Below are 24,847 nucleotides of genomic sequence, written 5' to 3' on the forward strand. Positions count from 1 at the left end.
TCTAATGCTAAAAGCAGCATTTTCTTGAAAATGCATGGATATTTTCCCTCGATATTGCTACAGAGTTCATCCACAATTTAATCCACCATTTCTGAAAATTTGAAAGTAAACTAATCACAATTTGCCTCGGAGATAAATAATTTGGTAGAAACAATCCGGCAACTTCCGAATAAAGGTATTGAAATTGATAGACAAAGGGATATAGACAAAGGCGACAAAGAAAAAGTGGAGTGATTCTATTGGTGGAAGCGCGGGTGGTTTCAATGCACAAGAGAGGTAAGCAATATGTAACTAACGGCAACTCACAAGACGAGAGTCATAGTTAGTCCATCCCCATGCAGCAAACTTACCCGAGTAGCAGTGATTACAATAAATAGCGATTTTATCGGTTGGATATCGCGATTAAATCGGTGGCAATATTATGAGATATCATAGCATTAAAAATTTCGATATGGCGATTAAAGCGATACGCATAGCAATTTTGGGTTCGATCAAACTGCGATCAATTTGCGTCGATAAAATCGAAATTAAATCGCCCCCTGGTAAAAATAAGCCATACAAATTACCTATAGCCCGGCCATAGGAAAAATCCTATGGTAAATTGAAACATGGCCTTTTGGCGATAGGAATTTTCTATAGCCGGCGATTGAGAATTCCTATGGCTGGCTGTAGGAATTCTCAATCGCCGGCTATAGAAAATTTAGGGGTTCGCAGCTAGGGGATGGTGGAAAAGGGTTAATTGTGGAAATAAATTTTGAAACCATGAAAAATAATAATAATGAAGCTACTGGGACGTAATTTACCCGATTTTGAAGATTAGACATTTTTACTTACCTTAGGGATTGAACCCGGGACCTGCCTAACACAAACCGAAGACCCTAACCATTAAGCTACACCAGATGCTGCCTTCTTGTGACGCAAAACCGATATTTAACGTCGATTTGAACGGGAAACTAGGATATTTTCAATCTGCCTGGATTTGTCCGTGTATTTATTTTACTTTTTACTTTACTATATTTTTTAAATTTATTTTATCGTTTTACTTGATTTATTTCCTTGCTGACTCTATTTTTTTCTTCACTCTATTTTATTTTTTCAAGTACTTCATTTTTTTTCTTAAATTATTTACTTCTTATTCCCTTATTTTGTTTTATTTTTTACTGTAATTTATTTTAATACTTCATCATGTTTACTTTTTAAATTCATTCTATTCTTTAACCTCATTTAGTTTCTTCCCTTATACTTTATTTTTTCTTCACCTCATTTTTTTACTTCATCTCCTTGCTCCCTCTAATTTTTTACTTCAATTTAGTCTTTGACTTCATTTTATCATATATCGACGGTGAAACTACCAAACCACGTATCTCGTTTGCGGTGTTTAAAAATCTACGCTCACATTTTATTTTTTTGAAGTAGACCAAATCAATATCATTCCTTGAAATTTTCACGGAATTCTCTCCGCACAAAGAGGAAAAATCACAGAAATTTTCAAGACTGGATGTCAAGTAGTTTTTTGTTTAAAAAATAAAGTATGACAGGAAGTCTGCGACGTCGCAAACCGAGATACGTGGTTTGGTAGTTTCACCGTCGATATTTAATTTACTTTATTTGATTTCTCTTCTGTTGTCTCTGTAATTCTATTATTTCTGCTACTCTATTATTTCCACTATTCTATTCTATTATTTTACTTATTTAAACTTTAAATTTTTCATTTTCATCATTGGATTGGTAGGCCTAAAGGGAAGAAGAGACAGTATAGAGCGCTAGTGCGAGAGAGAGATAGCCTAGGTGCGCGTGACTTAGGGCCCAACTGAAGCTCCGGTGCTGAGTGCTTTGCGCACTCATGCGACACATCTCAGCACCTATGCGCTGAATCTCACTCCCCTGTTCATTCTCAATCCGGATTTTCCGTTGGACGGAATCAACGATTTTTAACAGTGTATATGGCCGATTCAAATAAAAAAAAATCAAAATCAAATCAAATTTTGGAAAAGTAAGAATTATTGAGAAAAAATTGAAGAAAAATATTTTTAGAAAAGAAACCAGGATAGATTCACTGGCGCTTATGATGATTTTCGAAAAAAAAATAATTTTTTAATTGCCCCTCGTGCACACGCGTATTTCCAATCGCCGGATACTGAACATTCTGTTGCCGGCTACAGATGGCTGTTTTGGCAGCGGATGGTTATTGCCGTTATCCACAAGTGGCCAGCTATTGAATGTCCTATCGCTGACTATTCACGGCTAACGCCGGCTGCAGAACGTTCTATCGCGGCCATTCGTGGCTATCGCTGGCTGTAGAACTTTCTATCGCCGGCTGTAGAACTTTCTCTCGCCAGCCATACGTGGCTGTAGCCGGCGATTCGAACGTTCTATCGCTGGCCATTCGTGGCTATAACCGGCGATTGAACGTTCTATCGCCGGCCATTCGTGGCTATAGCCGGCGGTTGAACGTTCCATCGCCGGCCATTCGTGGCTATAGCCGGCGATTGAGCCTTCTATCGCCGGCCATTCGTGGCGATAGAGCTTTTTATCGCCGGCCATTCGTGGCGATAGAGCTTTTTATCGCCGGCCATAAGGGCGATAAGAAAATCCTATCGCCAGCTATAAAAGCTATAGAAAATCCAACAGACGGCCATAAGATTTCTCTATCGCCTTTATGGCTTATTTTTACCAGGGCCATTTATCGCGATTTTTATTTCGAAAATATTGCGATAAATTGTCGGGCGATGAATTCACGCTTTCATCGCCCGATAATTTAAAATAAAATCGCAATAAATGGCGATTTAATCTCGATTTTATCGACAAAAATTGATCACGATTTTATCGAACCAAAATTTGCGATATGTAGCGATATAATCGCCAAATATCGCACTTGGATTACATTTTGCAATAAGGAGCCACTATTTCCGGCTCATTTTAGAAACAACATATTGATTACATTTTGCAAAAAGGAACTACTATCTCTGGTTCTTCCATAAAAGCACATATCTATATAGGGAAACTAATAGCATGTATGTTGTTTCTAAAATGGACCAAAAATAGTGGTTCCTTATTGCAAAATGTAATCCATTATGCAATTTATTTCCCCATGCAGATACGTACTTTTATGGGTGGGCAAGAGATAGTGCGGTTCTTTATTGCAAAATGTACTCCAAATGCGATAATATCTTCATATATTGCCACCGATATAATCGCGATATAAGCAACCGATAAAATCGCTATTTATCGCGATCACTGCTACTTGGATCGGGTATTTGCCGCTCTATGGCAGATATTGGTGGGTATTACTTTTATAAGTCCAGTGTGCCTCCCATGAAAGTCTATTTAGAGGATCAGGTTTGTTTCTGGAGGAAGAAGGGTAAATCTGCACCCCATGTTTAGTGGCATTGGCGAATCCAGCAAATTGGCAACATTGTTTTTCTCCATCTAAACCTAAGGGAACTTATCGATTCTTAGAGGGGCCAGGTGCTCCGACGGGAATCGATTATTTAACATAGATTTAAATGGAGGAAATCCGGTGTTGCCAAATTGCTAGATCCGCTTCTGTTTAGTGGATTCCTGTCAGGAGTACGCCCCATGCCGGCAATCTGCGCCAATAATCCGACAGCCCAAAAGCATTTTTCGACAAAAAAATCGCGATCTTTTGAAATTGAGTTGCGATTTTCTTTTTCGATTTTTTGGCGATAAAATCGTTAGAATGATCAACATCTGAGCAATTATCCTCAGTCTTTCAATGGCTTGTTTATCAATCATTACAACTTTGTACTGAATCAAAATCGTTCGTGCCAAAGCTGGAAAGAGGAAGTTTATATCCTTTAAAATGAAGGGATGGAATTTTTTTAATATTGGTGCACATTTATTTTTAAGGTGTTGCACATTTTAGCTATTCCTGTTATCGTGAAATCACCCATAAGTACTTGTCCTCGCGGAAGATTTAAAAAGTCCAACAACCCGAATAGTTCAGACCAGTGGCGTGGCGTGCTTTGCGATATATCGATCGATACGCCACTCAAACCTATGAAAAAAGATCGATTATTAGGGTGTTCGCAGCGAACACCTTAGAAATCGATTCTTTACCATAGCTTCAAATGGCGATCTATCGATAATCGATCATCGATCATTCTCGCCACGCCACTGGTTCAGACGACTCACAGAACTTTGGGTTTCATATGGGGCCCTTAAATTTTAATATTTGGGGAACGGACCTGTGAAATCAGTGTTTTGCGGGCAAACGTAAGACGATTTCGATGGACTAGTCGGCGCTCTGACCTTCCAAAGTGTTGGAGCCCCAAATACTACTGCTATGGTAGTTCCCTGAGAGCAAGTTTTTTGAGCGCCACTTAGTTCAAATTGGACTACATTTTGCAATTTGGCTCTATAAATTCTAGCCCGGTTTTAAAACAACGTACGTGCCATTAGTTTCCCTATGCGTATAAGTGTTTTTTCAGATGAGCCGGAATTTATAGCTCCAAATGGACCACTTGACAAGGTACGAATTGAAGGATTCTGATACATGTTTCTTGACCAAAATTTCACGCAGAACACGATTTGTGCAACGAGTATGACTGAAAGCAACTCCTAACGAAGATATTAACATTTTTATTTCACATTGGTTACGAGGAATTTGAACTGCCCGCTCACAAGAAACTCAAAGCTGTACGTGAGTCAAATCGCGCGCTACAACGGTTTCAGCAACCTTCTCAATCGAGCAATTTTCATTTCCCACTGTGTGTTGTTCAAACTATAAGCAATTTGCTATAGATGAGCCAATGCGTCAAGATTGAGGTTACCAGATTTTTATATCGCAAAGACTGTCATGATAAACGTTTAGCGCGCGATGTGAATCGCGTAGAGCATTGAGTTTTCATGAGCGGGTGGTTTGAATTCAAGTATCAAGAATCATTGAATATCTTCGTAAGGAGTTAATTTCGGCAATTTTGATCGTACGCATCGTGTTCTACGTGAAATTTTAGTTATGAAACATGTGTCAGAATGCTGGAATTCGTACCTTGTCTAGTGGTTCATTGCAAAATGCAGTCCAATCGGACAAAACTCGGAGACAAGATTTCAATTGGGGTCATGAGCTTATGAAGTCCGCGAAGCCCCAAGTCTAGGGTGTTAAATGATTCGTCAATGGCGAGAGAAATTTTTCTAATAATTATAAATCGATTTCGAGCGCACATGGCAGAAGATCTACTTGAATTCCATCTACTTCTGTACGGTTCTTCCTTGAGGGACTGCCTACCTGGCGGAGAAAATACCATCAATCGGCAGTCATGTGGCATGCTTTGCGATAGGGTATATCTGTCGCAGGAAAATGGTGAAATCGGGCTTTTGTCAAATGCCTAGGCAGATAGTTAAATTACGTTTGATGGTCTGTAAAATTTTGCGAATTTATGGCGAAGAGCTCACGATTTTTCACTATTTTTGGAAAAAACAACTCATCAAACCTACGAACTCTTTTTGTCTCTTCCTCTTCAATTGCCTCTCATATTTTTAAATGTTGAAATTCCAAAAATTCTGTATTTTAAGACATGCTAAAAATTTCAAGATCAGTGTCTCTTCAGGAGCTAAAAATCGTTTAAAATACTATTGTGTGTGCAAATTTTTTCGGAGAATTTTTTCTTGCAGGAGCGATGAATTATTTCGTCTGAAATTAGGAAAAGAATCAGAATTTCAATCTATAAGTTAGAATATTTGAATGGTTGCCTAGGCATTTTGCCTGATTTTACTATTTGCCTGCGACATATCAAGTGATCTGCCATTTAAACCGATACAAAATGTAAATGAAAATATGTAAGAACTGTCTCAAATTGCCCCAAACAATATCAAAAATTTTAAAAAATTTCGAGGAGGGCCGAAGGCCCTCCGAACCCCCCTGTCAACTGGGGGTATCCCATACTACTCAGTTCCCCCGGCGAGGGGGATGAATAACTTATAAGATTAGAGGGGGGAACTCGCATGGATTCAAAAGTTTTCAGGGGGGGGGGGGGGAGCACCACTGGTTTCCCGGCGAAATCCTCTGAATCGGTTCACGCCTCAGGCATTGTGCGATACGCATCACTCTTATGAATTTATCAGTGGCGTGGCGTAAATTGCGATATATCGATTGTTATCCCATTTAAACCCATGGTAAAGGATCGATTATTAAGGTGTTCGCTGCGAACACCCTGTTTATCGATTCTTTTCCATAGGTTTAAATTGCCGATCAATCGATATATCGCAAAGCACGCCACGCCACTGGAATTTATACTATGGAGTCCGACTATTCAACCGAAGGCCCTGAATCCTATAGTTTTCCGTTCAAGGTTTCTTGACCTCCTCGGACCTGATACGTTTTTACATCGATCGAAGCACTTTGTCTCTATGTGCCTGGAACAATGCTTCATCCGTGTACCTTTACTTTTTTTACTTGGATAATTTAGGACTTTAGTTTTACAACGTAAGCCGTCATTTTTGTGGGGGAAGAATGCTCCTCCTTTGTAAATCGCAGAGAAATAAAAAAATTGCGATGATTATCCACCAGATAACAATAAATGAGGAGTTTGGAGGACAAGGCGCATAGGCGCAGTTTTTGAAAAATCGAGATATTATTACCTAATTTCAAGTAAAATAATTAGTCCTAATGCATATTCTGCCTGGAAAAATACGCTTCTGAATTCCAATTTTTAAGCATCAAAAAGTCAGTTTGAACTTTTTTTCCTCCATAAGGATCCGCGTGTAATTTCGAAACTTTAAACACGTATTTCTCAAAATAGCGACAACTGCACCTAGGCGCCTTGTCCTCCAAACCCCTCGAATTGGCTTTTCGGGGGTAGGTACTGTTGTGTATTTAAATGAGTCCTGGTTCCAAAAAAAAGTAAAAGTGTATGAGATAAGGGGGCCAAGAGCTATATCGGATTTTGGCACCGTCAAAATTAATTGTATTTTTTTCCTTCTTTTTATGATTTTCCTATCTTCCTTGTAAAGAAAAATAAAGGGACGTCATTGATGACACGAGCATATTAAGTGGCCAGAAATGAATACAGTCTACCTCGTAACCCACACCTTCTTCATCTACTATGTTGAGTATGATCGTGTATATTTAGTTGCCTATCTGTGATATTGAAGGCTAACCGAGAATTTTCTGTTCGATTAAACGCCAAAGTTTATGATATCATATGCTGCGCTAAATTAAATAGTTCCCTGAGGTGACGCATTTGTCGGCCTCTGTTGTTCGCATTTGCTTCACAAGAAATCATTATCATCATCGTCGTCGTTTTCATCGTCATCGTCATCGTCATCGTCATCGTCATCGTCATCGTCATCGTCATCGTCATCGTCATCGTCATCGTCATCGTCATCGTCATCGTCATCGTCATCGTCATCGTCATCGTCATCGTCATCGTCATCGTCATCGTCATCGTCATCGTCATCGTTAGAGTACCTTTATAGACAGAGTATGGCCATTCGTATCTTTTTACTACAGGAAAACTGTTCCGCTTTTTGATTGGTCAACGAGTTTTTAGGCTTCATGATGCTCTAAGGGCCGTAAATAAACAAACAAGATGGCGGCTCACCGTAACATCGATGAGAAGCTAAATTTGACAAAAATTTCAGTTATGCGGCAGTAACAATTTAAACGAGCATATCTACGAATAGCACACGAAAAACACATGAAAACATTGTTAAATTGCCTTCCACCTTTATCACAGGAGGATGTAAGATGTGCATAACCTCAATCTTGCTTGCTGATAACGGCCATCTTGTTCGTTTATTTACGGCCCTAAGAGCATCGTGTCAGCCTATTCGCTCGCGACCAATGAAAAACCGGAACAGAAATGGCCATACTCTGTCTATGAAGGTACTCTAGTCATCGTCATCGTCATCATCATCGTCATCGTCATGGTCATCGTAGTCAAAATTGTCGTGAAAATTTGGATACAAAGAGTTGCAGTATCTGCGGAGGGAATATCGTCCTCGAAAATTTAATCATTTAGTTTGAATTTTGTTGCTAGAGTCGAATAATGTCACCATCTGGTAAATTCAAAATTCGCGGTCATCCCGAGGCGCCGGCGACAGTAGCGCGATCTCTTATCCCAGATTCTCAACTCAGGGTTGTCTCTGACTCAGGGTCACTCATAGAGTACAATAGAGTCGCAAAGTACTGGAGCGGCGATGAAGCCAATCCATGAACAGGCGTTTCCGAGCCGCGTGTGCTCCGAAAATAGTGAACCATTTGCGAACCCAACGGCATTTTGTAACACGGCGGCTTATGGAGAAATCAAGAACTGCTTGTGTTTTTTAGGTATTTCATAATTCAATCAGCATTAATTTTTGCAAATTTTGCTATTTAAAGGTAGTCAAAGCCATAATGAATCCATTGATGTATATTACTCCTGGATAATATTCATATTGGGATTTAATTTCTGACTTATACCAAGTGTGAACCAACCGGCATTTTTTTACACGGTGGCTTATGGAGAAATCAGCGACTGCTTGTGTTTTTTTCGACTTTTTTTAATTCAATCAGCATTAATTTTTGCAAATTTTGCTATTTAAAGGTAGTCAAAGCCATAATGAATCCATTGATGTATATTACTCCTGGATAATATTCATATTGGGATTTAATTTCTGACTTATACCAAGTGTGAACCAACCGGCATTTCTTATCACGGCGGCTTACGGGAAAAGCAACGACTGTCCGTGTTTTTTCGACATTTTTTAATTTCATCGATATTAATTCGTGCAAATTTTGCTATAATTAGATAGTCAAAGTCATAATGAATCCATTGATGTATATTACTCCTGGATAAAATTCATATAGGAATTTAATTTCTGACTTATACCAAGTGTGAACCAACCGGCATTTTTTTACACGGTGGCTTATGGAGAAATCAGCGACTGCTTGTGTTTTTTCGACTTTTTTTAATTCCATCGGTATTAATTTGTGCAAATTTTGCTTGAAATAGATATTCAAAGCCATAATGAATCCATTAATGTATGTTACTCCGAGATAATATTCATATATGGACTCAATTTCAGACTTATTACCGGCCTACTTATTTTAGCTGGTTCAGTGTGTGTCTAGCCGACGAACGGAGCCGAGTCGGGACTGTCGGGAGTGGGGAGCGCTGAGCGCGAGTCTCTGCGTATGCGTCATCGCTAGTCGCCGCACACTAGTCTCCGGAGAACTGGACAAAACAGCCTCGAAAAGTGACTTCATTGGCGATCCAGTACTTTGCGACTCTATTGTACTCTATGGGGTCACTTGACGAAACAATCACCTGTTGAGGTTATGTTTATGTTATGTATACGTCGTACATGCTGTATTGATAAGCGTGTTCGTTTCCTTCAGTTCATCAGTTCTCTATATCATCATTTGTTTGATACGTACTGTTTCCTCTAGTGAACAGTTGAAAGTACGGTCCCTCTGAGTTACACTAGTTTTCAGTCGATAAGTGCACTTTCAAAGGTACCTCATCAATTAGTTATTCAGAAACTCTCTGATACTTAAGGCACAATGCTAGCGACCGAGAAGGGTACATCCTTGGAAAACAAAGTTGACCAAATTCTGGACATGATGCGAGTACTCAACGCAAGGCAGTTGAACTTTGCTCAGCGATTGAACCAGATAACAGCATTGGTTAGCAACCACAATGAACAAGCTCCACCCGCAGGTACAGTTTCTGAATCAGTCTTTTTTCTTTATATGTGTGTTGGTCAATGGCTATCTGTGAAGCTCTCTTGCTCTTCCAGCAATTTAGCTACTGCTAATTGCCTCCCTATTGATCGCCACAAGCTCAACCTTAAAGGTAAAAAAGATTACCAGATTAGCAGTAAATTTTCCATCAATTAATCAATCTATTAAAATATTTAATCACATCTAATAATGAATCTTTCTCGGTACGTATCGATTACCCAATGTTTTTTCACCTAATACTTATTAATCAATCAAAGTAGTTTACAGCTCTCGATACACAATCAAATTCTGATCAAAGTAGACCGGTTGATGACGGATGTTCACCATTCAACAGTTCTCTTTAATCAAAATTGGACGGGCCGTCAAATTTTAATCAGAATGAAGTGCCACCATTCATCATTTCTCGCCACATGTAATATTTCTGCCATGTTTTCATTTGTAAATTAGGTGAAGTAACGATTTTAAGACTGATGACTCACTACACTTTGATGGTAATTGGTGCGATAATTTGATTGTGTATCGAGGCCTCATAGATGGTTTCGTTTTCTTTTAAGCAAATCAACACTGTGATGGATGATGTCATCTATAATTTTTTGGTCATCTTCACCTTCTAAATGACCGATGAGTTTCGTAAACAAAGAGGAAGCAAGAGCCGTAGGCAATATGAATTGTGGGCTGAGTGGCACCCCCTATTTTAACGCGTTGTCTCTGATTGGCTGATCTGCCTGGGGTCTTCATGGAAAATAATATGGGGTCCATTTTCCCCCTAAAATATCTCAAAACCAAGGAAAAATTTATGCATGGGGAATTTTAGAAATTAATTTTCCAGATTTTTCTGAAGATATTGATGGGTAATATATATGACACTTTTTTCTCAAATACACCCAAGCAACAGCTGGCCCTGGATTATTTTTTTCTATCTTGAAATATAACGCTTGTCATGAAATAAGAAATTCCAGGTCAAGCTGTTCCAAGTGTTCGAGCAAAAATTTTAATGTATCGCCATCCATCAATATCTTTGTCAGAAAAATCGGGAAAATTTATATTATATCTGATGCATAATTTTTCCCTTGATTTTGAGACATTTTAGATGAAACATGAACCCTGTGTTATTTTCAATAAAGGCACCAGGCAGATCAGCCGATCAGAGAGGACTTGCAAAAGCAGGGAATGCCACTCGGGCCGCAATTTATATTGCGGCTCTTGTTTTCTTTTTGTACTTAAATGATGGTGTAATGGATTGACTAAAAATTGATATATGTTCAAAACTCTCAGCTCAGGTCTCCAGTCTATTTCAAACAGGTAGGGGGCTGATTGTTGAAACCTATGCTGCTGTGCTAAGGAAGAACGCCGTGTGAACATTCGAGAGTTGCCAAATTTCCCTTGATAAAACATGTATTTTTGAAGAAAGTCTAGCATATTTTTCCTTGAAATTTTCAGATATTTTAGATTAAATCGCAAAGAAAATTCTGTGAAAAATTGAAGGGAAAATATTAAGAATTTTTCCTGTAAATTCGGTTTTTATCGAAGGAAACTTGGCAACGTCTGAAGGCTCATACGGCGTTCTTCCTTAGCACGGCAGTATGACAGGATGACAAGACATTGAAATTCAATGTGTTACATGGAGCATGAAGTGCTGTGTCTCTATCTCGCTAACTTTACAAGAAAGTTTTAAAAACTGGCCTGCATGATCTAAAGGTTGAAAATTCATGAAGTTTACTGTTACTTAAGGTTGAATTTCGGCCCAAATATTATACCAACCAGTTTATGCTGGCGGAAAATAACCAGTCGATCAGGTTTTTTTACAGTACCTATATTTCCAGCATTGAATTTTGCAGGATTATTGTTCAGTAAGCTTACAATCTTGCGAGGTATTTTGTATGGACCTTCAATATTTTTTGTATCACTTTGATTTTATTTTTTCATTTTCATCCCTCAAATTCAATAATTTCCTCCAGAATCCAAAGCAACCAAAGCTCCTGCAGAAAAGGAGCCTGCAAATCCTGCCACAACACCTGGTATAGAGTCACCATTGCCAACCACAGAGCACTTGAGGAAGGAGTCCAGTACCCAAACTACACTCCCAAACCTACCAGGAGCCGTAAGTCTTAAAATTCAGGTCTCAGAGCTTGTATCCTGTCTTTATTTTAATAAGTCGTTCAAATGGGACACCGTGCCCAAAAAGTCCGTGTGCAGCAACATTGCACACTGCAATATTGCGAACTGACGTTGTGACAATGTCTTCTCAAAGTAACCCATGAGTCACTATTCGTTTTGCAAGCCAATGTTCCAACAATATTGCTATGGTAACTGAGTAAATATACTAGACGTACAGTACCTATCTCTCAATACTTCCAATAAACTGCTGGGTAGACTTAATGCATTTTAGAATCCATGCCAAATAAGTTTGTTTAATCTCTTTGAGAGTAAGACAAAAAATCAGCCATCCATCATGATTGTTGCATTCACTTTTAACACTAAACTGAAGACAGCTGCCCTTCTGTCACACTCTAAAAGTGTACAATCTCTGTGAATTCATAAGAAAACGTGTGCAACAGAGTTCAACATTTAAATACATTGCCGGGAAAAGGAGACATCAGCAAAGAACAAGTTTTGAGGGAACAGCATTGGAGAATTCACTTTCTTCCCAGAGGTACATAAATGAGTGATAGAATTATGCAACCAAAGGTCAATCTCAAAGTTGAACATGTTAGAGCTTAATGGTAATGTTAAATGGCTTGATGTTAATGTGAACACATTTTTCTGTCCATAGTAAACTGTAGGCTTGTTTTAAATCCTTCTTTTTCGGTCAAAAAATATCAGAGGCTGAAAATGCTGAATCTTTCAAGTAAAAATAAAACAAAAAATGTTTTTCCAAAAATTAATGTAAAATAATTTCTCTATCATAATGCAAGGCATTATTTCATTTAATTGCTTTATTTAACAAGGACACTGAGTCTGTGTCTGTCAACAACAACAACACTGTGTCAACAAAGAAAAATAATGTTTCAATTTGTGAGTTTATGAATTGTCAAAAAGTCTATGGAGCCTTTTGTTATCATTTATGCTTATGAATTTCTTGAGGCATGGAACATACAGCAGCCATTTTTGCAAGGGAAACCCTGATTGACAGGGATCTCTGAACATCCATGTCCCATAAAGTTTATGACTCTACGAGCAAGTTTGTATGTTGTTGACAAAATTATCTTTATAGTTCTTCATGCACATGACCTCACTGTCATTGTTAGGTTTGTACTTGATGATGCTGTATTGCAAGCTCTGCGGACAATTTTGATGTAGCTTGGCACCTTAACATAGGCGTAGGTGGTCGCAGGATCTCAGATGATCGCAGGAAAAATTAATTCAGGGATGTTTCTCAGTTTGTCAGAGGTTCAAAATCAAAATATAGTTCGGATGAAATTTTTTTTTACCTCAAAGTCAAGAGCTCTCGGATGGCAAGAGACCATACTTTCCTTTCACTTACCTTGGATAAAAGTAGAGTTACCCTCATAAGCATACTATGGCCACTGGATTATCGATCTCTTATCAGCTCAGCCATATTAGACTACATAGAACTTTCAGCTTTAAATAAATGAAAATGACACACGTTGCATGCAAGTGATGCAAAAATACTGACAGTGAAACTTTATCAGCTTGTTTTACCTTAAACTAAACTAACTCAAATCATACAATTAGGCGTCTTTAGATATACAGTTTTGAAACAATTTTAGTGGACTCCTTATACATTCAGGAAAGAAATTTCAACTTGAATCTCTACAATGGCAAAGTTGGTAACAGGTGTGAAACTTTTTTTTTACCTGAGGGTCTCCATTAGGTACAGTGAAAAAGTTGGAGGCCATTTTGGCAGGAAAACTTGAAGTCACAGGTATTCTAAAAATTATTTTGATGAGAAATAGGTCAACATTTGTCTCTTCAGACTATAATGATTAATTGTGAACAAAATTAAAAAGTGTCGTATGAAGTGAGGGAGAAGTGTGCGGCTAGAATAAACTGAAACCGATTCGGCAGCTCAGAGCCAGTGATTAAAGCATGCAGACGGATAGGAGAGTCTCATTCCTACACAATGCACATAGCTTAACGTGAGTTATAAATGCAGCTCGCTTGTTGCAAGCGCTGTAAAAAAAATACATTTCTCTAACCATGAAGTCCATTTGTGCCAAGATAAATGTCCCCTTATAGATTTATTCGTAAAAGAAAATGTTTTCTGGATGCATTTTTATTGTGATTTTGTATTGCTTTCAGCTGGAAAATGATTCCAAAGCCTTAGTAAACCAGCTGATACCATTTGACGAAGAAATTGTGGATGTTGTGGCTGAGAAATGCATAGAATCTAGAGTTGAATCGTGGGGACTTGCTGAAACCATCATCCAAAAGGTTTGCACTTAGTGTTGAGTTAATGAGTTTCAAATTTTTTTTTAGTTTCCTCATTGAAAAATCGACGTTGATAGATAAGTATAGGAAAAGTGGTACAATTTATCATCGATCCAACTAATTCTTGCCTCTTTTTTTTTTGACTTTTATACAAGATTACAAACTTTAAAAATGCAGATGAACAAGAAATGAGTCGCATCAAAAACTCTAACTTTCAAATTACCTTGATTTTAACAAAAAAGACAAATTTCAAGAAGTTCAAGAAAAGGACCCTGCACACCTCTTATGGGAAGCTGCACCACGACCGATTGCCTTCTGACTTATGTTTTTCGATTCTCCTCAAGATGCTGATCAAAAGTTATAATTGCCCCAACTTTCTACGATGTACCGTTTTCGCAAAAAACCTAAGAGAAGATTCAATTATTTGGCGATAAAAAGCCAGAAAGATTCCTCATTTCAGTACTGGAGTGAACAAATCAGGGGAACTCCCGCACTGAGCGGCAGTCTTATCTCGGATTCCGCTCGCCGTTTTGCTCGACCATTCAAATCAGATTCTTGAGGAGCATAAGAACAGGAAAGTCTGAACGTCTACCGGGCGAGTGCGGGAGAGAGATAGCCTCTGAGTCGGCAGGTACAGATAAGAAGACGGACACGCGCTACGTTTTTTCCTTATTTACATCGGGCCTGTCCTCAAATGCTTTGTCCTTTTTTATTTATTCATGGTTGCCGAATAATTGAATCTTCTCTTAGGTTTTTTGCGAAAACGGTGCATCGTAGAAAGTTGGCGCAATTATAACTTTTGATCAGCATCTTGAGGAGAATCGAAAAACATAAGTCAGAAGGCAATCGGTCGTGGTGCAGCTTCCCATAAGAGGTGTGCGGGGTCCTTTACAAAAATTTCAATTTAGATGTGGCACCAGTCAACAAGTTTAACATCAAATCATTCTTTCATGGAGATCTTAAGGATGAAAATCCTAATTTGAAGAAATTAGGCATTTATCAAATGGAATGTCAAGATTGTGACAAAGTTAATTTTGGTTTGACAAGGAGAAATATCATCACTAGAGCCAAGGAACATCTTAGAAACATAAATAAGGGAGAAGTTGACAAATCATCAGTTGCAAAACATTGTTGTGAAGAGTCCCATAGGATCCAGGAAGAACCTGTGCTTTTAGAAGAAGTTTTTTGTCCAATTGATTTGCCAATGCTGAAGAAAATTTTCATATTCAAGAAGAGAGCTAGATTGATGAATGAGGATCTTGAAGGGCTGGACGATCGGCTACTCTCTGTCCTAGTTTTGGAATCTGACTAAAGGTGCGCTGCGAGCGCCTCAGTCGTTACCTGCTGAGGATGGGAGCAGTTAGGCTTCCAAAATAAATTTGTCCTTCTTGTTAAAATCAAGGTAATTTGAAAGTTAGAGTTTTTGATGCGACTCTTTTCTTGTTAATTCTTGCTTGTTCGATTCATATTTTCTGTTATAAAAAGGATGACTCATGAGACCTTGGGGACTCTTGTAACTCTGTGAAATTACACCTTTAATTAGCAAAAAATTGTTGGATTGAGGAATTTTAAGATGGGCCAAATAACAGCCCTTATTGATACTCCTCCACCTAGCTCTAACCAATATTTGAAAATATTTCCTTTCAAATTTTGAGAATAGGAAATATAATCTATTCATAACAAGGATACTCAGCTTTAATTCCGTGAGTTGTGAAGACTAAGTTAATTTTTTATTTCAGGCTATTAACGATCCTGAATGCAGTATTGCTTGTGCCGCACTAAGCAGAAAGTTGACGCATTGATTTTCGATTTGCGCAATCGCTCAAGGAAAGCTGCTCCGAAAAGTTTGACTTTTTGCACTGGAAATCAAATAAAACTAGCTGCAAAGATAATGATAACAACTCTCTACGGGTGAGTATCTCAATTTCATTTTCCCAGGAGGGAAGCCTCTCGTCCTTTCCACCGGCCTGTTCCCTGCTCCCTCTTGAACCAATGTGATTTTTTCCAAGAATATTAAGGCGGCGAAGGAACCTAAAATCTTTCCAAATTGGCACAAATTTTAGATAACCTACTTTCTTTACAGATAGAATCGATTTCTACCTGAATCTGGTCAATATTCGAACATGACTAAAATAAGCTACACTTTTGTGGCATGAGCTTTTCCATTATGGGAGGATGACTGAGCTGGAGTTCTTTAATTTTTTGGGAAGATTGAATTGCGAAGTTTACTTTTCCAAACTAATTACCAATGCAGAAAAAAGTCTCACAATCTGACAAAATTCACTGGGGCCACAACTGCGCATGTGCAGGTGTGCGCAATTGGGACACATGAACTTATCGATGCAAGGTTGGTGCTGACACTCATCGGTTGGTGAGCCATGCGAATTTCTGGTAGTTGTCTCGCTCTCCGTAACAGAGGATGCATTATCTACATGATTCAATGTTTTTGGTAATACCCCCAAAGTGCAAACATTACGAGAACATATTATGTCCAAGATATAATTTTGAAACAATTTCCTCTGGTGTTTCTTTTTAAAGGAAGTCTTATTTAAAGAAGACAGTTGTAGATTTGTCATCATTAAAACCATAAGAAGGATTCATTTAAATCTCAGTATGTGCACTTTCAGGGTTGCAATTCTTTAATCAGGCAGGTATAGACATCTTATTTACCAAATCTGATCGTATTTTTTGAAAATTCTACTAAATTTTATTCATTAAAATATCCTGAAATTTCCACAAACAAATGCCGTCCTTCCAGGTTTGTGATTTTTGCACAAATCATAGCATAACATCAACATCTGATATGAAGGGTGCTTCCACCATAAAGTACTCCTTTATAATCGGAAAAGGTGAGGCTGCTAAAAACTTAAGTCCAGTCGGGGCTCCTGTTTCAATTTTGAAATTATTTTCTCAAAATCAAGAAAATCAGAACATTTTGACCTCAATCAATACAAAATTGTTAAAATTGGTCCGATTCTGTCGGAAATATTGATCCCTAAAGTTGGGGGATAGAGCTCCCTTGATAAAATGCTAGGCCACTAAATAGACTTGGAGGTGAGGCAAAAAGGTGTTTTCATGGGTAGTTAATCCCAAGAAATCCGATTTTGATGTCCTGGAGCTCGCAGGGCTTTTTTGATGGGGTAGCAAGGATGCCCTACACTAGGGTAAACAAACATTTTTGGACAAGTAGCATCTGAAATATTAATATTTATGGTGAATTTATTTTAATTTTAAGTTTCACCATAAATATCAACTACACTAGGGTATTTCTTATTTTTTCAATTTTCGAATTCGAAGGAGGTCCTGGTCTTAAAAGTTGATGTGTCGATAGATTAGAAGCCTTGTGCAAGGAAAAAAATTAATAACGATTTTTACCCGGTGCTGAAACGACTTAAGTGACACAGGTTAAAATTTGAGGTTTTTAGATAGAATAGCACTGTTTTCCCATGGGAAACGCCGAGTTACAGGTTTACAGGGCAAAAGTTTCGTCCATTTGGTCGTATCTGCAATACTGAAGCCGTTAAACACCCAAGAATGGCGGGCGCAATGAGATACATTAGGAGCAAAGCGGGCGCGCCGCAGCGCAACGCGCGCATCCTCTGCACTGCTTAAATGACATGCCGCACGCACGGACCAAGCTTACGCGGGCCCGAAATTCCCATCTGTTGCAACGCATCATTATGAATTGACCTGGATCCACTATGACGCTAAAAAACAGTTGGAATGAATAAATATATCTAAAAGACAAATTTTCTAAGTAAAATATTGGATATATGTAGGAAAATCAATTTCAACAAATAAAACAATCCAAAGTTAATCAACTAAATCAAATATTCAACAGTTTACTTAAAGGTTTAGAGCCTCAAAATGTCTATCAGACATTTTTTGGATTTTTGTATGGTTTTGTTGACTATGCATGCAACTTGTGATAGATCATGAAAATGGAGCTCTTGTTTGTGTCAGGAGTTGGCGATTTAAGTACTGATTTCTTAATACTGAAGTCGTAATAGAGTATATATCCCTGCTGTCTTCTGAGTCCACCTCTCTATCATGCCAAACTTTCCTTGCAAAGGTAAGGAGCAAATGAATCAATAAATGAGCATGAGCATGAGCATGAGAAAATGAGAGGGGGGGAGGCTCTGGGACTGTCAGCTTCGGACTTCTTGGAGTCAATTATCTACAGAAACATTTTTTTTCTGGGCCTCTACATCAATTTACTTTAGTGACCTAATATTTCATCGAGAATGGGGGGGGGGGGTGGCTTTGTCCCCCAACTTCAGGGGTCAATGTCTTGAATAGGTTTGGGCTAATCCTGCATTTATTGAAATGGACGAGGTCAACATTTTTGGTGCATTCGATTTTTGATAAAATTCTTTCAATATTGTGATGGGAACCGCGGTTTCAAATTTAGGATCCCCTTTTCAGTTCCCAAGAGGGCTGAGGGGGTGGGGGGTGGGTGGGGGCTTTGGGATCATGAAGTTGGAATCCGTAAGATTAATTTTCTTGTGACCTTTGACTGTGTCTGATCTAAAATAACCAAGAACAAAGCCTGCTCACTGAAAAAAAAGTATGGTAGCATCTACTGTAAGTCTACTTGATTTTTTACACAGTGATAATATTCAGTGAAAATAACTAGAATTATGGTAGTATTCACCAGAACTCTGGTGATACTAACCATAATATGGTAAATGCTACCACAGAGTCTGGTGTTTATTACCATACCTGTATCACCATGCTAGTGTATGGTAAAATCTACCATATTTTTTTTTGCTTGTCGCATATTTTATGTAAATTGCGTAAGCTGTGTAACACTTTAACATCTACACTGAAAAAAAACTATGGTACATTTTAGAATTTTAAGAGTGTAAAATCAACACGGTTTTTATTGCAGTGCTGAAAATTATTAAAATCTTCGCAAAATGAGGTTATTTTGATCTTTTAAAGGAGACCATAAGTTGTAAGCCAAAATTGTCAGCAAACTGCATCTTAAAACCTTTATATCTTCCTTATAAATATCTAGTGACAGTAGTATTGGGGCAGCTACATCAAAAAGATGACTACTAAGGTTCATCTGTTTTGAATAACTCTCTCCGTGCCCTGTCATTCACATCTTTGCTTTCTCTAGGCAAAATTGCGGACAAAGCTGGCATCTTTACCTGAGGGAGAAGACGAAAAAATTGTCAAGATGAAGCAGATGCGTCTTTACAGGTAAAACTTATAAATTTAGCTACAGAAAATAATCTATTCAATGATTCACAGAATGAAGTCTACACTTCAATGGTCAATTTTTTAATACTTGCCCATAAATTACAATACCAGAAAATCCCTCACAAAAGAAAGTTTATGTAATCTGTCGTAAATATTTTAATATTTCTTTTGATTCATAGTCTTACCATTTTGTTATTAATGATACAAGATGTCCTGCAAGTCGTTTCATTGTCCTTTTTTGAGCCAACAAATGGAGCCAGAAAAGTGCAGATCATATTAGCTCAATGAGAATTTTAAAGCTTTTCAATGGCAAATATTTTTTAAAGTTGGGCCTAAAAACCAAAGAAGAAGATTTTCGTCCCCCCCCCCTTCTCTAGGTATTATCTAAACTTTTTGCATGGGTTGCTCAAACTTGAGTCCTTCTTTTTCTGAATTTTCAGACCTGTCAAAGAGTACTATCCTTTGGACCTCAATATTTTCGGAACAATAGAAGATATCAAGGTCTAGTTTACACCTAAAACTGTCTAAAATTGTATAATTTAAGGTACTTTTAGGTGAAACTTTCAAGATATCATCTTCAGGTCAGGTTATGTCCACTTCCTTAGTTTCGGAAAGCATTTTTTTTGTTTTTTTTACCTCTAGGAAACGTAGGTATTGACCCAATATCTACGTTGACCAATAATTGACCCAATATCCCTTTTGATCCGCAGCCAAAACCAGCTTTTTAAATTTGCCATCGTATTTTGCATCTAATGAGTGGTCGTTGGCTCTGAGGAAGTACTTGGTTTGGAAGATATGAAGAATTAAAGTTTGGCAATCTACATAAATCAAAAAATAATCTATCATCTCACTGATGTTTGAAGCCCGTTTACAATTTATGATACAACAGCTATGAAATTTAATTTTTTTTACAGATTTTTCGGCCACCTATTCTTACAGGATACGCTTAGTTATGAATTTATGCATAAAGTTTTTTTCCATTTGCTGCGACAAAGGAGAGATATCTATATTGAAACATTATGTGCATTACTATCCAGTACAGGCAAACATTACAGCATTCAAACCTCAAAATATAATAGCCAGAATATGTAAGTAAGGAAGTATCTACTTAATCCTGCTTTACTCTCTTTGTAGTATGTACCCTATGAAGTCTAGCTGCGAAGAGTTAATGTATCAAAAAAGGAATTGAAGGAATCAGCTTCACAGTGTAGCACCAGGATGTCTGTTGGTCCCGAAAGTCCAAAAATAGTACTGTTTTTCTGAAAGTGGCTTGGAAGTACCTGAAAAGTACGCAAATTCCGCTAAAAGACCCGGAAATTTTTGCGTCATTCTGATAGAATGAAGCAAAAGGCCCTGCATTTTGGAGTCAGGAAGGGAAAATTGCTCCACACGACGGAAAAGGGGAAAAGAGGCAGGAAAATTGTGGGGAGGGGTAGTTTGGAAGATGCGCATTTGCCATTACCGAAGTGAAAAGCTGAGCAGGAAAAAAAAAAAAAAAAACCTTGTCTCTTCCGTGCCCAGCCCTGCAATAACCTGAAATGGTGCCCCTGCATTCCGTACAGGTCTTTTTAGATAGTCTGGAAAGTGTGTGATCCCTCGCGTATTGATTGTTAAAGCAAGATTCATCCATCAGATTGCATTGTGCAGCTAGCTGATGTTTTGGCCACCAATGAGCTTCTAATTCCGTGGCTTCATATTTTTTGTTCCGATTTGCCCGTGAATTTTGTAATTTTTGTAATTTTGTTACGTAACTAAAGGCACTGAAAAAGTACTAGATTTTCCTGATGAGGAGGTGCTGAATTTTTTTAAAATTACTGGAAAGTACCTTAAATAAACAGATTTTTTACCAGCTATTTTTAAAGACTCGTTGAAGGAAGAGGAGGAGGTTACCAAAAATTCATACTTTAATGATTGCAAGAGTTCGTAGGGATAAAAATATTTTTGGCTATAAGTAGGCAATAAATCAATGATTTTTATAGGGAAAGGGGTGCTGGCCTCATTCAGCGTTTTGAAAAGGGGCTCTTATTTGCGTTACAATGGATCACCATACAAGGCTCCTACGAATTTAAGCATTTATCGTATGTTTTATTTTAAGAGTTTCACATTGAACATGATTCAAGCAGAGAGAATTACCTACCAAAGTAAACTCCTAAAATAGTTATCAACATTTTTATACAGCATAGGGAACAAAAAATGTTTTATTTTTCCGCTCACAAGAAAATCTAGAGCCTACTTGAATCAAATAGTGCCCTACAACGATAATGGCAGTGTACCTCTCTCACCCTGTGTTGTTCAAAGAGTAAACAATGTGCAGTAGCTGAACAGTAACACCGAGATAGAGGTTGCCATATTTTCATACCACAGAGAATGTTTTTGTTTAGTGTGCGATTTAACTTCAGTAGATAATGGTTCTTTTCATGAGTGGAAAGTTTGAATTAATGAATCGGGAAATGTTAATATTTTGGCAAAGAGTTACTCTCAATTATTTTTGTTGCGTAATTTGTATTCCAAGATTGAGTTCGATGAACGAACATAAATAATAATGCTTAAATTCGCACCTAGTCTAGTGGTCCATTTCTTCTTTACTTTTCTCCCTCTTCATCCCACGCAAAAATGCCAGTGCAATAAAAAATTATTAAACAGCTCATTTCTAAACTAATTTGAAAGTAAGGCATAGTAACTGGTAACAATTAATCTTACGCCATCTGCATAAGAAATGGAACAAATTAATAAAAAATACAGAATCAAGCCTCATTTTGGAACAAAATTAAGTGAGGAGTAGTTTTGAACGCAACAAGTTTCACTTTCTCTTTATCAAAAATTCGAAGTCAAGAAAAAATATTGTGAGTGTGAAAGTTTTAAAACTTAGTTTTCTCCTCTGTTTTTTGGTTCCCATTGGAAGTGGCTTTGTTCTTGCTCTTCATCCCCTACATTTTTTACTAGGAACGTACTGTTCCTGTTTGTCCAGCCTTTACTCTAAGGATTCAGAGATCTTCTGGCGATGAAAGATAGCTCTGTGCCCACCTCTTCCTTTGTCTGGCTTTGCTCCTTCCTGCTAAACTTGGTCAAATTACAAGCTGTCTAGAACAAAAATTTAATTAATAAGTCACAGGCAATCAAATTAAAGAGTGATGGAAATTGAAAGACCAGGGACTTTGGCAGATCACTTCACCAAGTTCAACATTAAATAATCAGAGGCATAGAATAATAGCTAACAGAAAGGTAACTGGCAGATCCTCCCGTAAGATTGCGTATAGTCACTTTTTCGAAGCAGACTTTGCTCTATTTCCTCGCGAAATTTGGAACGGTAGGCTGAGCAGGGGTCACGGGGATTTCAAGAATTGGAGCAAAGATGGCCAACTGCTGCCCTTCCGGTAGCCATTATTCTATGTCAGTGGCAAGAATAACTGATAATCCTCTAGAAGCTGAAGAATTGCACACAACTCGCCTTGAAATTGCCTTGCATGAACCCCATATGTCAGTCATATGATGAATGTTACAGCCAGCAACAATGAATTTCTAGGCAAGAAGCCTAGGCAATATATGTTACTAAAATGCTTGAATATGAAGTCAGAATAACGCAGGGACACTGCCTGTATATCATGGATTTAGATAGCATGAGGTCTGAACTTGGGCATACATTAATGAGAATTTTTGGGCCAGTGATGTTACCACACCCACCTTCGATCATTTACTGAATTTCCAAATGCTGATTGATGGAAAATGCTCTCCAGTCAGCCCTGAGTCCAGCTCAAGGCTACTCAGATAGTTAAGTGAGCTCCTCTATTTTACAGTCCATTAGACGGCAACTGGCCTTTACCTTTTGGCACTACATATTTTTCTACTTATTTCAATTATAAAAAATTGCTTACAAATCTTCTGTAAGTGCTTTATAGGAACTTAATCTGTTACCTTTTAAACTGTGTCACAACAATTATGAATGATATCAGTAGCTAAAAATTGCTTGGTATTTGTTCAGAATGTAGCAAAATGATGTGGCTGGTACCCAATACTTTAAAATTTTGATTTTTGATTTTTCTTCCTTTTTTTCCACAGGAATTAGATCCAATTATGGAAGAGCTGTACGAACTTGTTGAGTCAAATGATGGAAATGCTACAATTGATCAGAAATTATCCCCAAAGTGTGTGAACTCGATGCTTTTGGTTTTGAAAAAATGGAGCAATGACTGGAATTGAAAAATAGTAGTGTATATGTGATACCTACCCTACCAATAAGTGATGTGTGAAGTGTCTTAAATACTTTCAGGGCTTTAATGACTTGTTTTTCCCTGGGGGCCGATTATTGAAAGTTTAAAGCAGCCCGATATGACATTGAAATTAGACATTGACAACATATGTATTTGTATGGTAGACATATAGATAGGGCTGAGTCTTGTCATGTGCTGACATAGTTTCAATAATCGGCCAGCTTGTCGTCCAGTCATTTTTAGTGTAATCATGGTCACTGTATATGAGGACTTGTATGTAACAATAGCGGATGTCAAGTTTTACATTGTGAGAAAATCGCGTTTGAAGTTTTCGAAGCTTTGCACTTTGCCACCTGTAGAAGTGAGAGGATTCTTATAAAGATTTTCATGAAGAGCAACTCTTCTTATAAAAAACATGCGTTTTACGATTTATGTAAGTGAAAAACTGAAGGAAACTGAAGGAGTAACAGCAATTTGAAAAAAATGTGACATCCTCTATTTTTACTGAGAAAATTTTTTTATGCATGAAACTAAGTTTTCAGGAAGGGTAAGGCTGGTGAAACGATTGAAATGAACCATACGTAAGTCAATGCTGAGTCATTTAATAAAATGTATCAAAAAATTAAACCGCTTGTAACTTCTATCACAAAAATAAGGAACAAAATATGAAATCAGTTAAAAACTCATCAATTCTGGCATGACAGTTCTGTTACGTTTCATTTGAGTGTCAGCTGCAGCCTATGGCTGGTGAACGAGCAGTTATTGCAAGTGCTTTTGAATCTCCACTGCTGGGTAGAACAGTGGATTCTCATATCCGCTGTTTTTTACAAATAACATGGTTTTCAGTTTATTTCCACCGAAAAATTGCGTTGGAAGTTTTAAACTTTGCACAGGCATTCTTGAGGGCTCCAAAATCCGAAAAATGCATTTTCCTTAGAAATAGCGAATGACAGCAACCGCTATTGTTCCATTTAAGTCCTCATATTGCAACATCAGCCTTTCACCCCTTGTTTAATAGGACTGTTTTACATTGAATCTAATTAAAAATATTCTTTTGATAAAGTTTTGATCAAATGACAGTATTTTATTCATGAATTCATAAGCTTCTGTAAAATAAAGTCTTATACTTAAGTAATGGGCTGACACTGCCTGTAATTTGCCTATCATCCCTCTCAACTCATATATTTAATTGCATAGTCACTGTGCTCATTCTTTTATATTACTCATTCAATTATTTTTTGCGTTTTTTACAGTTCATAAATATTTTATGTGTTATTTTTATAAATAAATGTTTAATTTTTTCATTGTTTCTCTTCTCAATCCTAGAATCAAAAGCCTAATAGCATAGTTTAAA

General features: G+C 37.7%; 1 protein-coding gene across 4 annotated transcripts; it reads left to right on the forward strand.

Moving 5' to 3' along the window:
- Positions 1-9,273: 9,273 nt before the first annotated feature.
- Positions 9,274-24,797, forward strand: LOC109033376 (uncharacterized). 4 transcript variants are annotated; one of them, XM_072305510.1, is made up of 8 exons: positions 9,274-9,662; positions 11,644-11,786; positions 13,949-14,080; positions 15,817-15,988; positions 18,041-18,149; positions 19,203-19,285; positions 20,200-20,373; positions 23,342-24,797. In XM_072305510.1, the coding sequence occupies exons 1-4, from the start codon at positions 9,506-9,508 to the stop codon at positions 15,877-15,879; spliced, it is 495 nt and encodes a 164-aa protein (XP_072161611.1). In that variant the 5' UTR covers positions 9,274-9,505; the 3' UTR covers positions 15,880-15,988; positions 18,041-18,149; positions 19,203-19,285; positions 20,200-20,373; positions 23,342-24,797. The 4 variants fall into 4 exon arrangements, with proteins under 4 accessions (XP_072161611.1, XP_072161610.1, XP_018901508.2 ...); XM_072305509.1 differs by lacking the exon at positions 18,041-18,149 and having other exon boundaries at positions 20,200-20,377; XM_019045963.2 differs by lacking the exon at positions 18,041-18,149.
- The last annotated feature ends 50 nt before the right edge of the window (positions 24,798-24,847 follow it).

Source organism: Bemisia tabaci, chromosome 10, assembly GCF_918797505.1.
Source record: "Bemisia tabaci chromosome 10, PGI_BMITA_v3".
Classification (NCBI taxonomy): Eukaryota; Metazoa; Arthropoda; class Insecta; order Hemiptera; family Aleyrodidae; genus Bemisia; species Bemisia tabaci.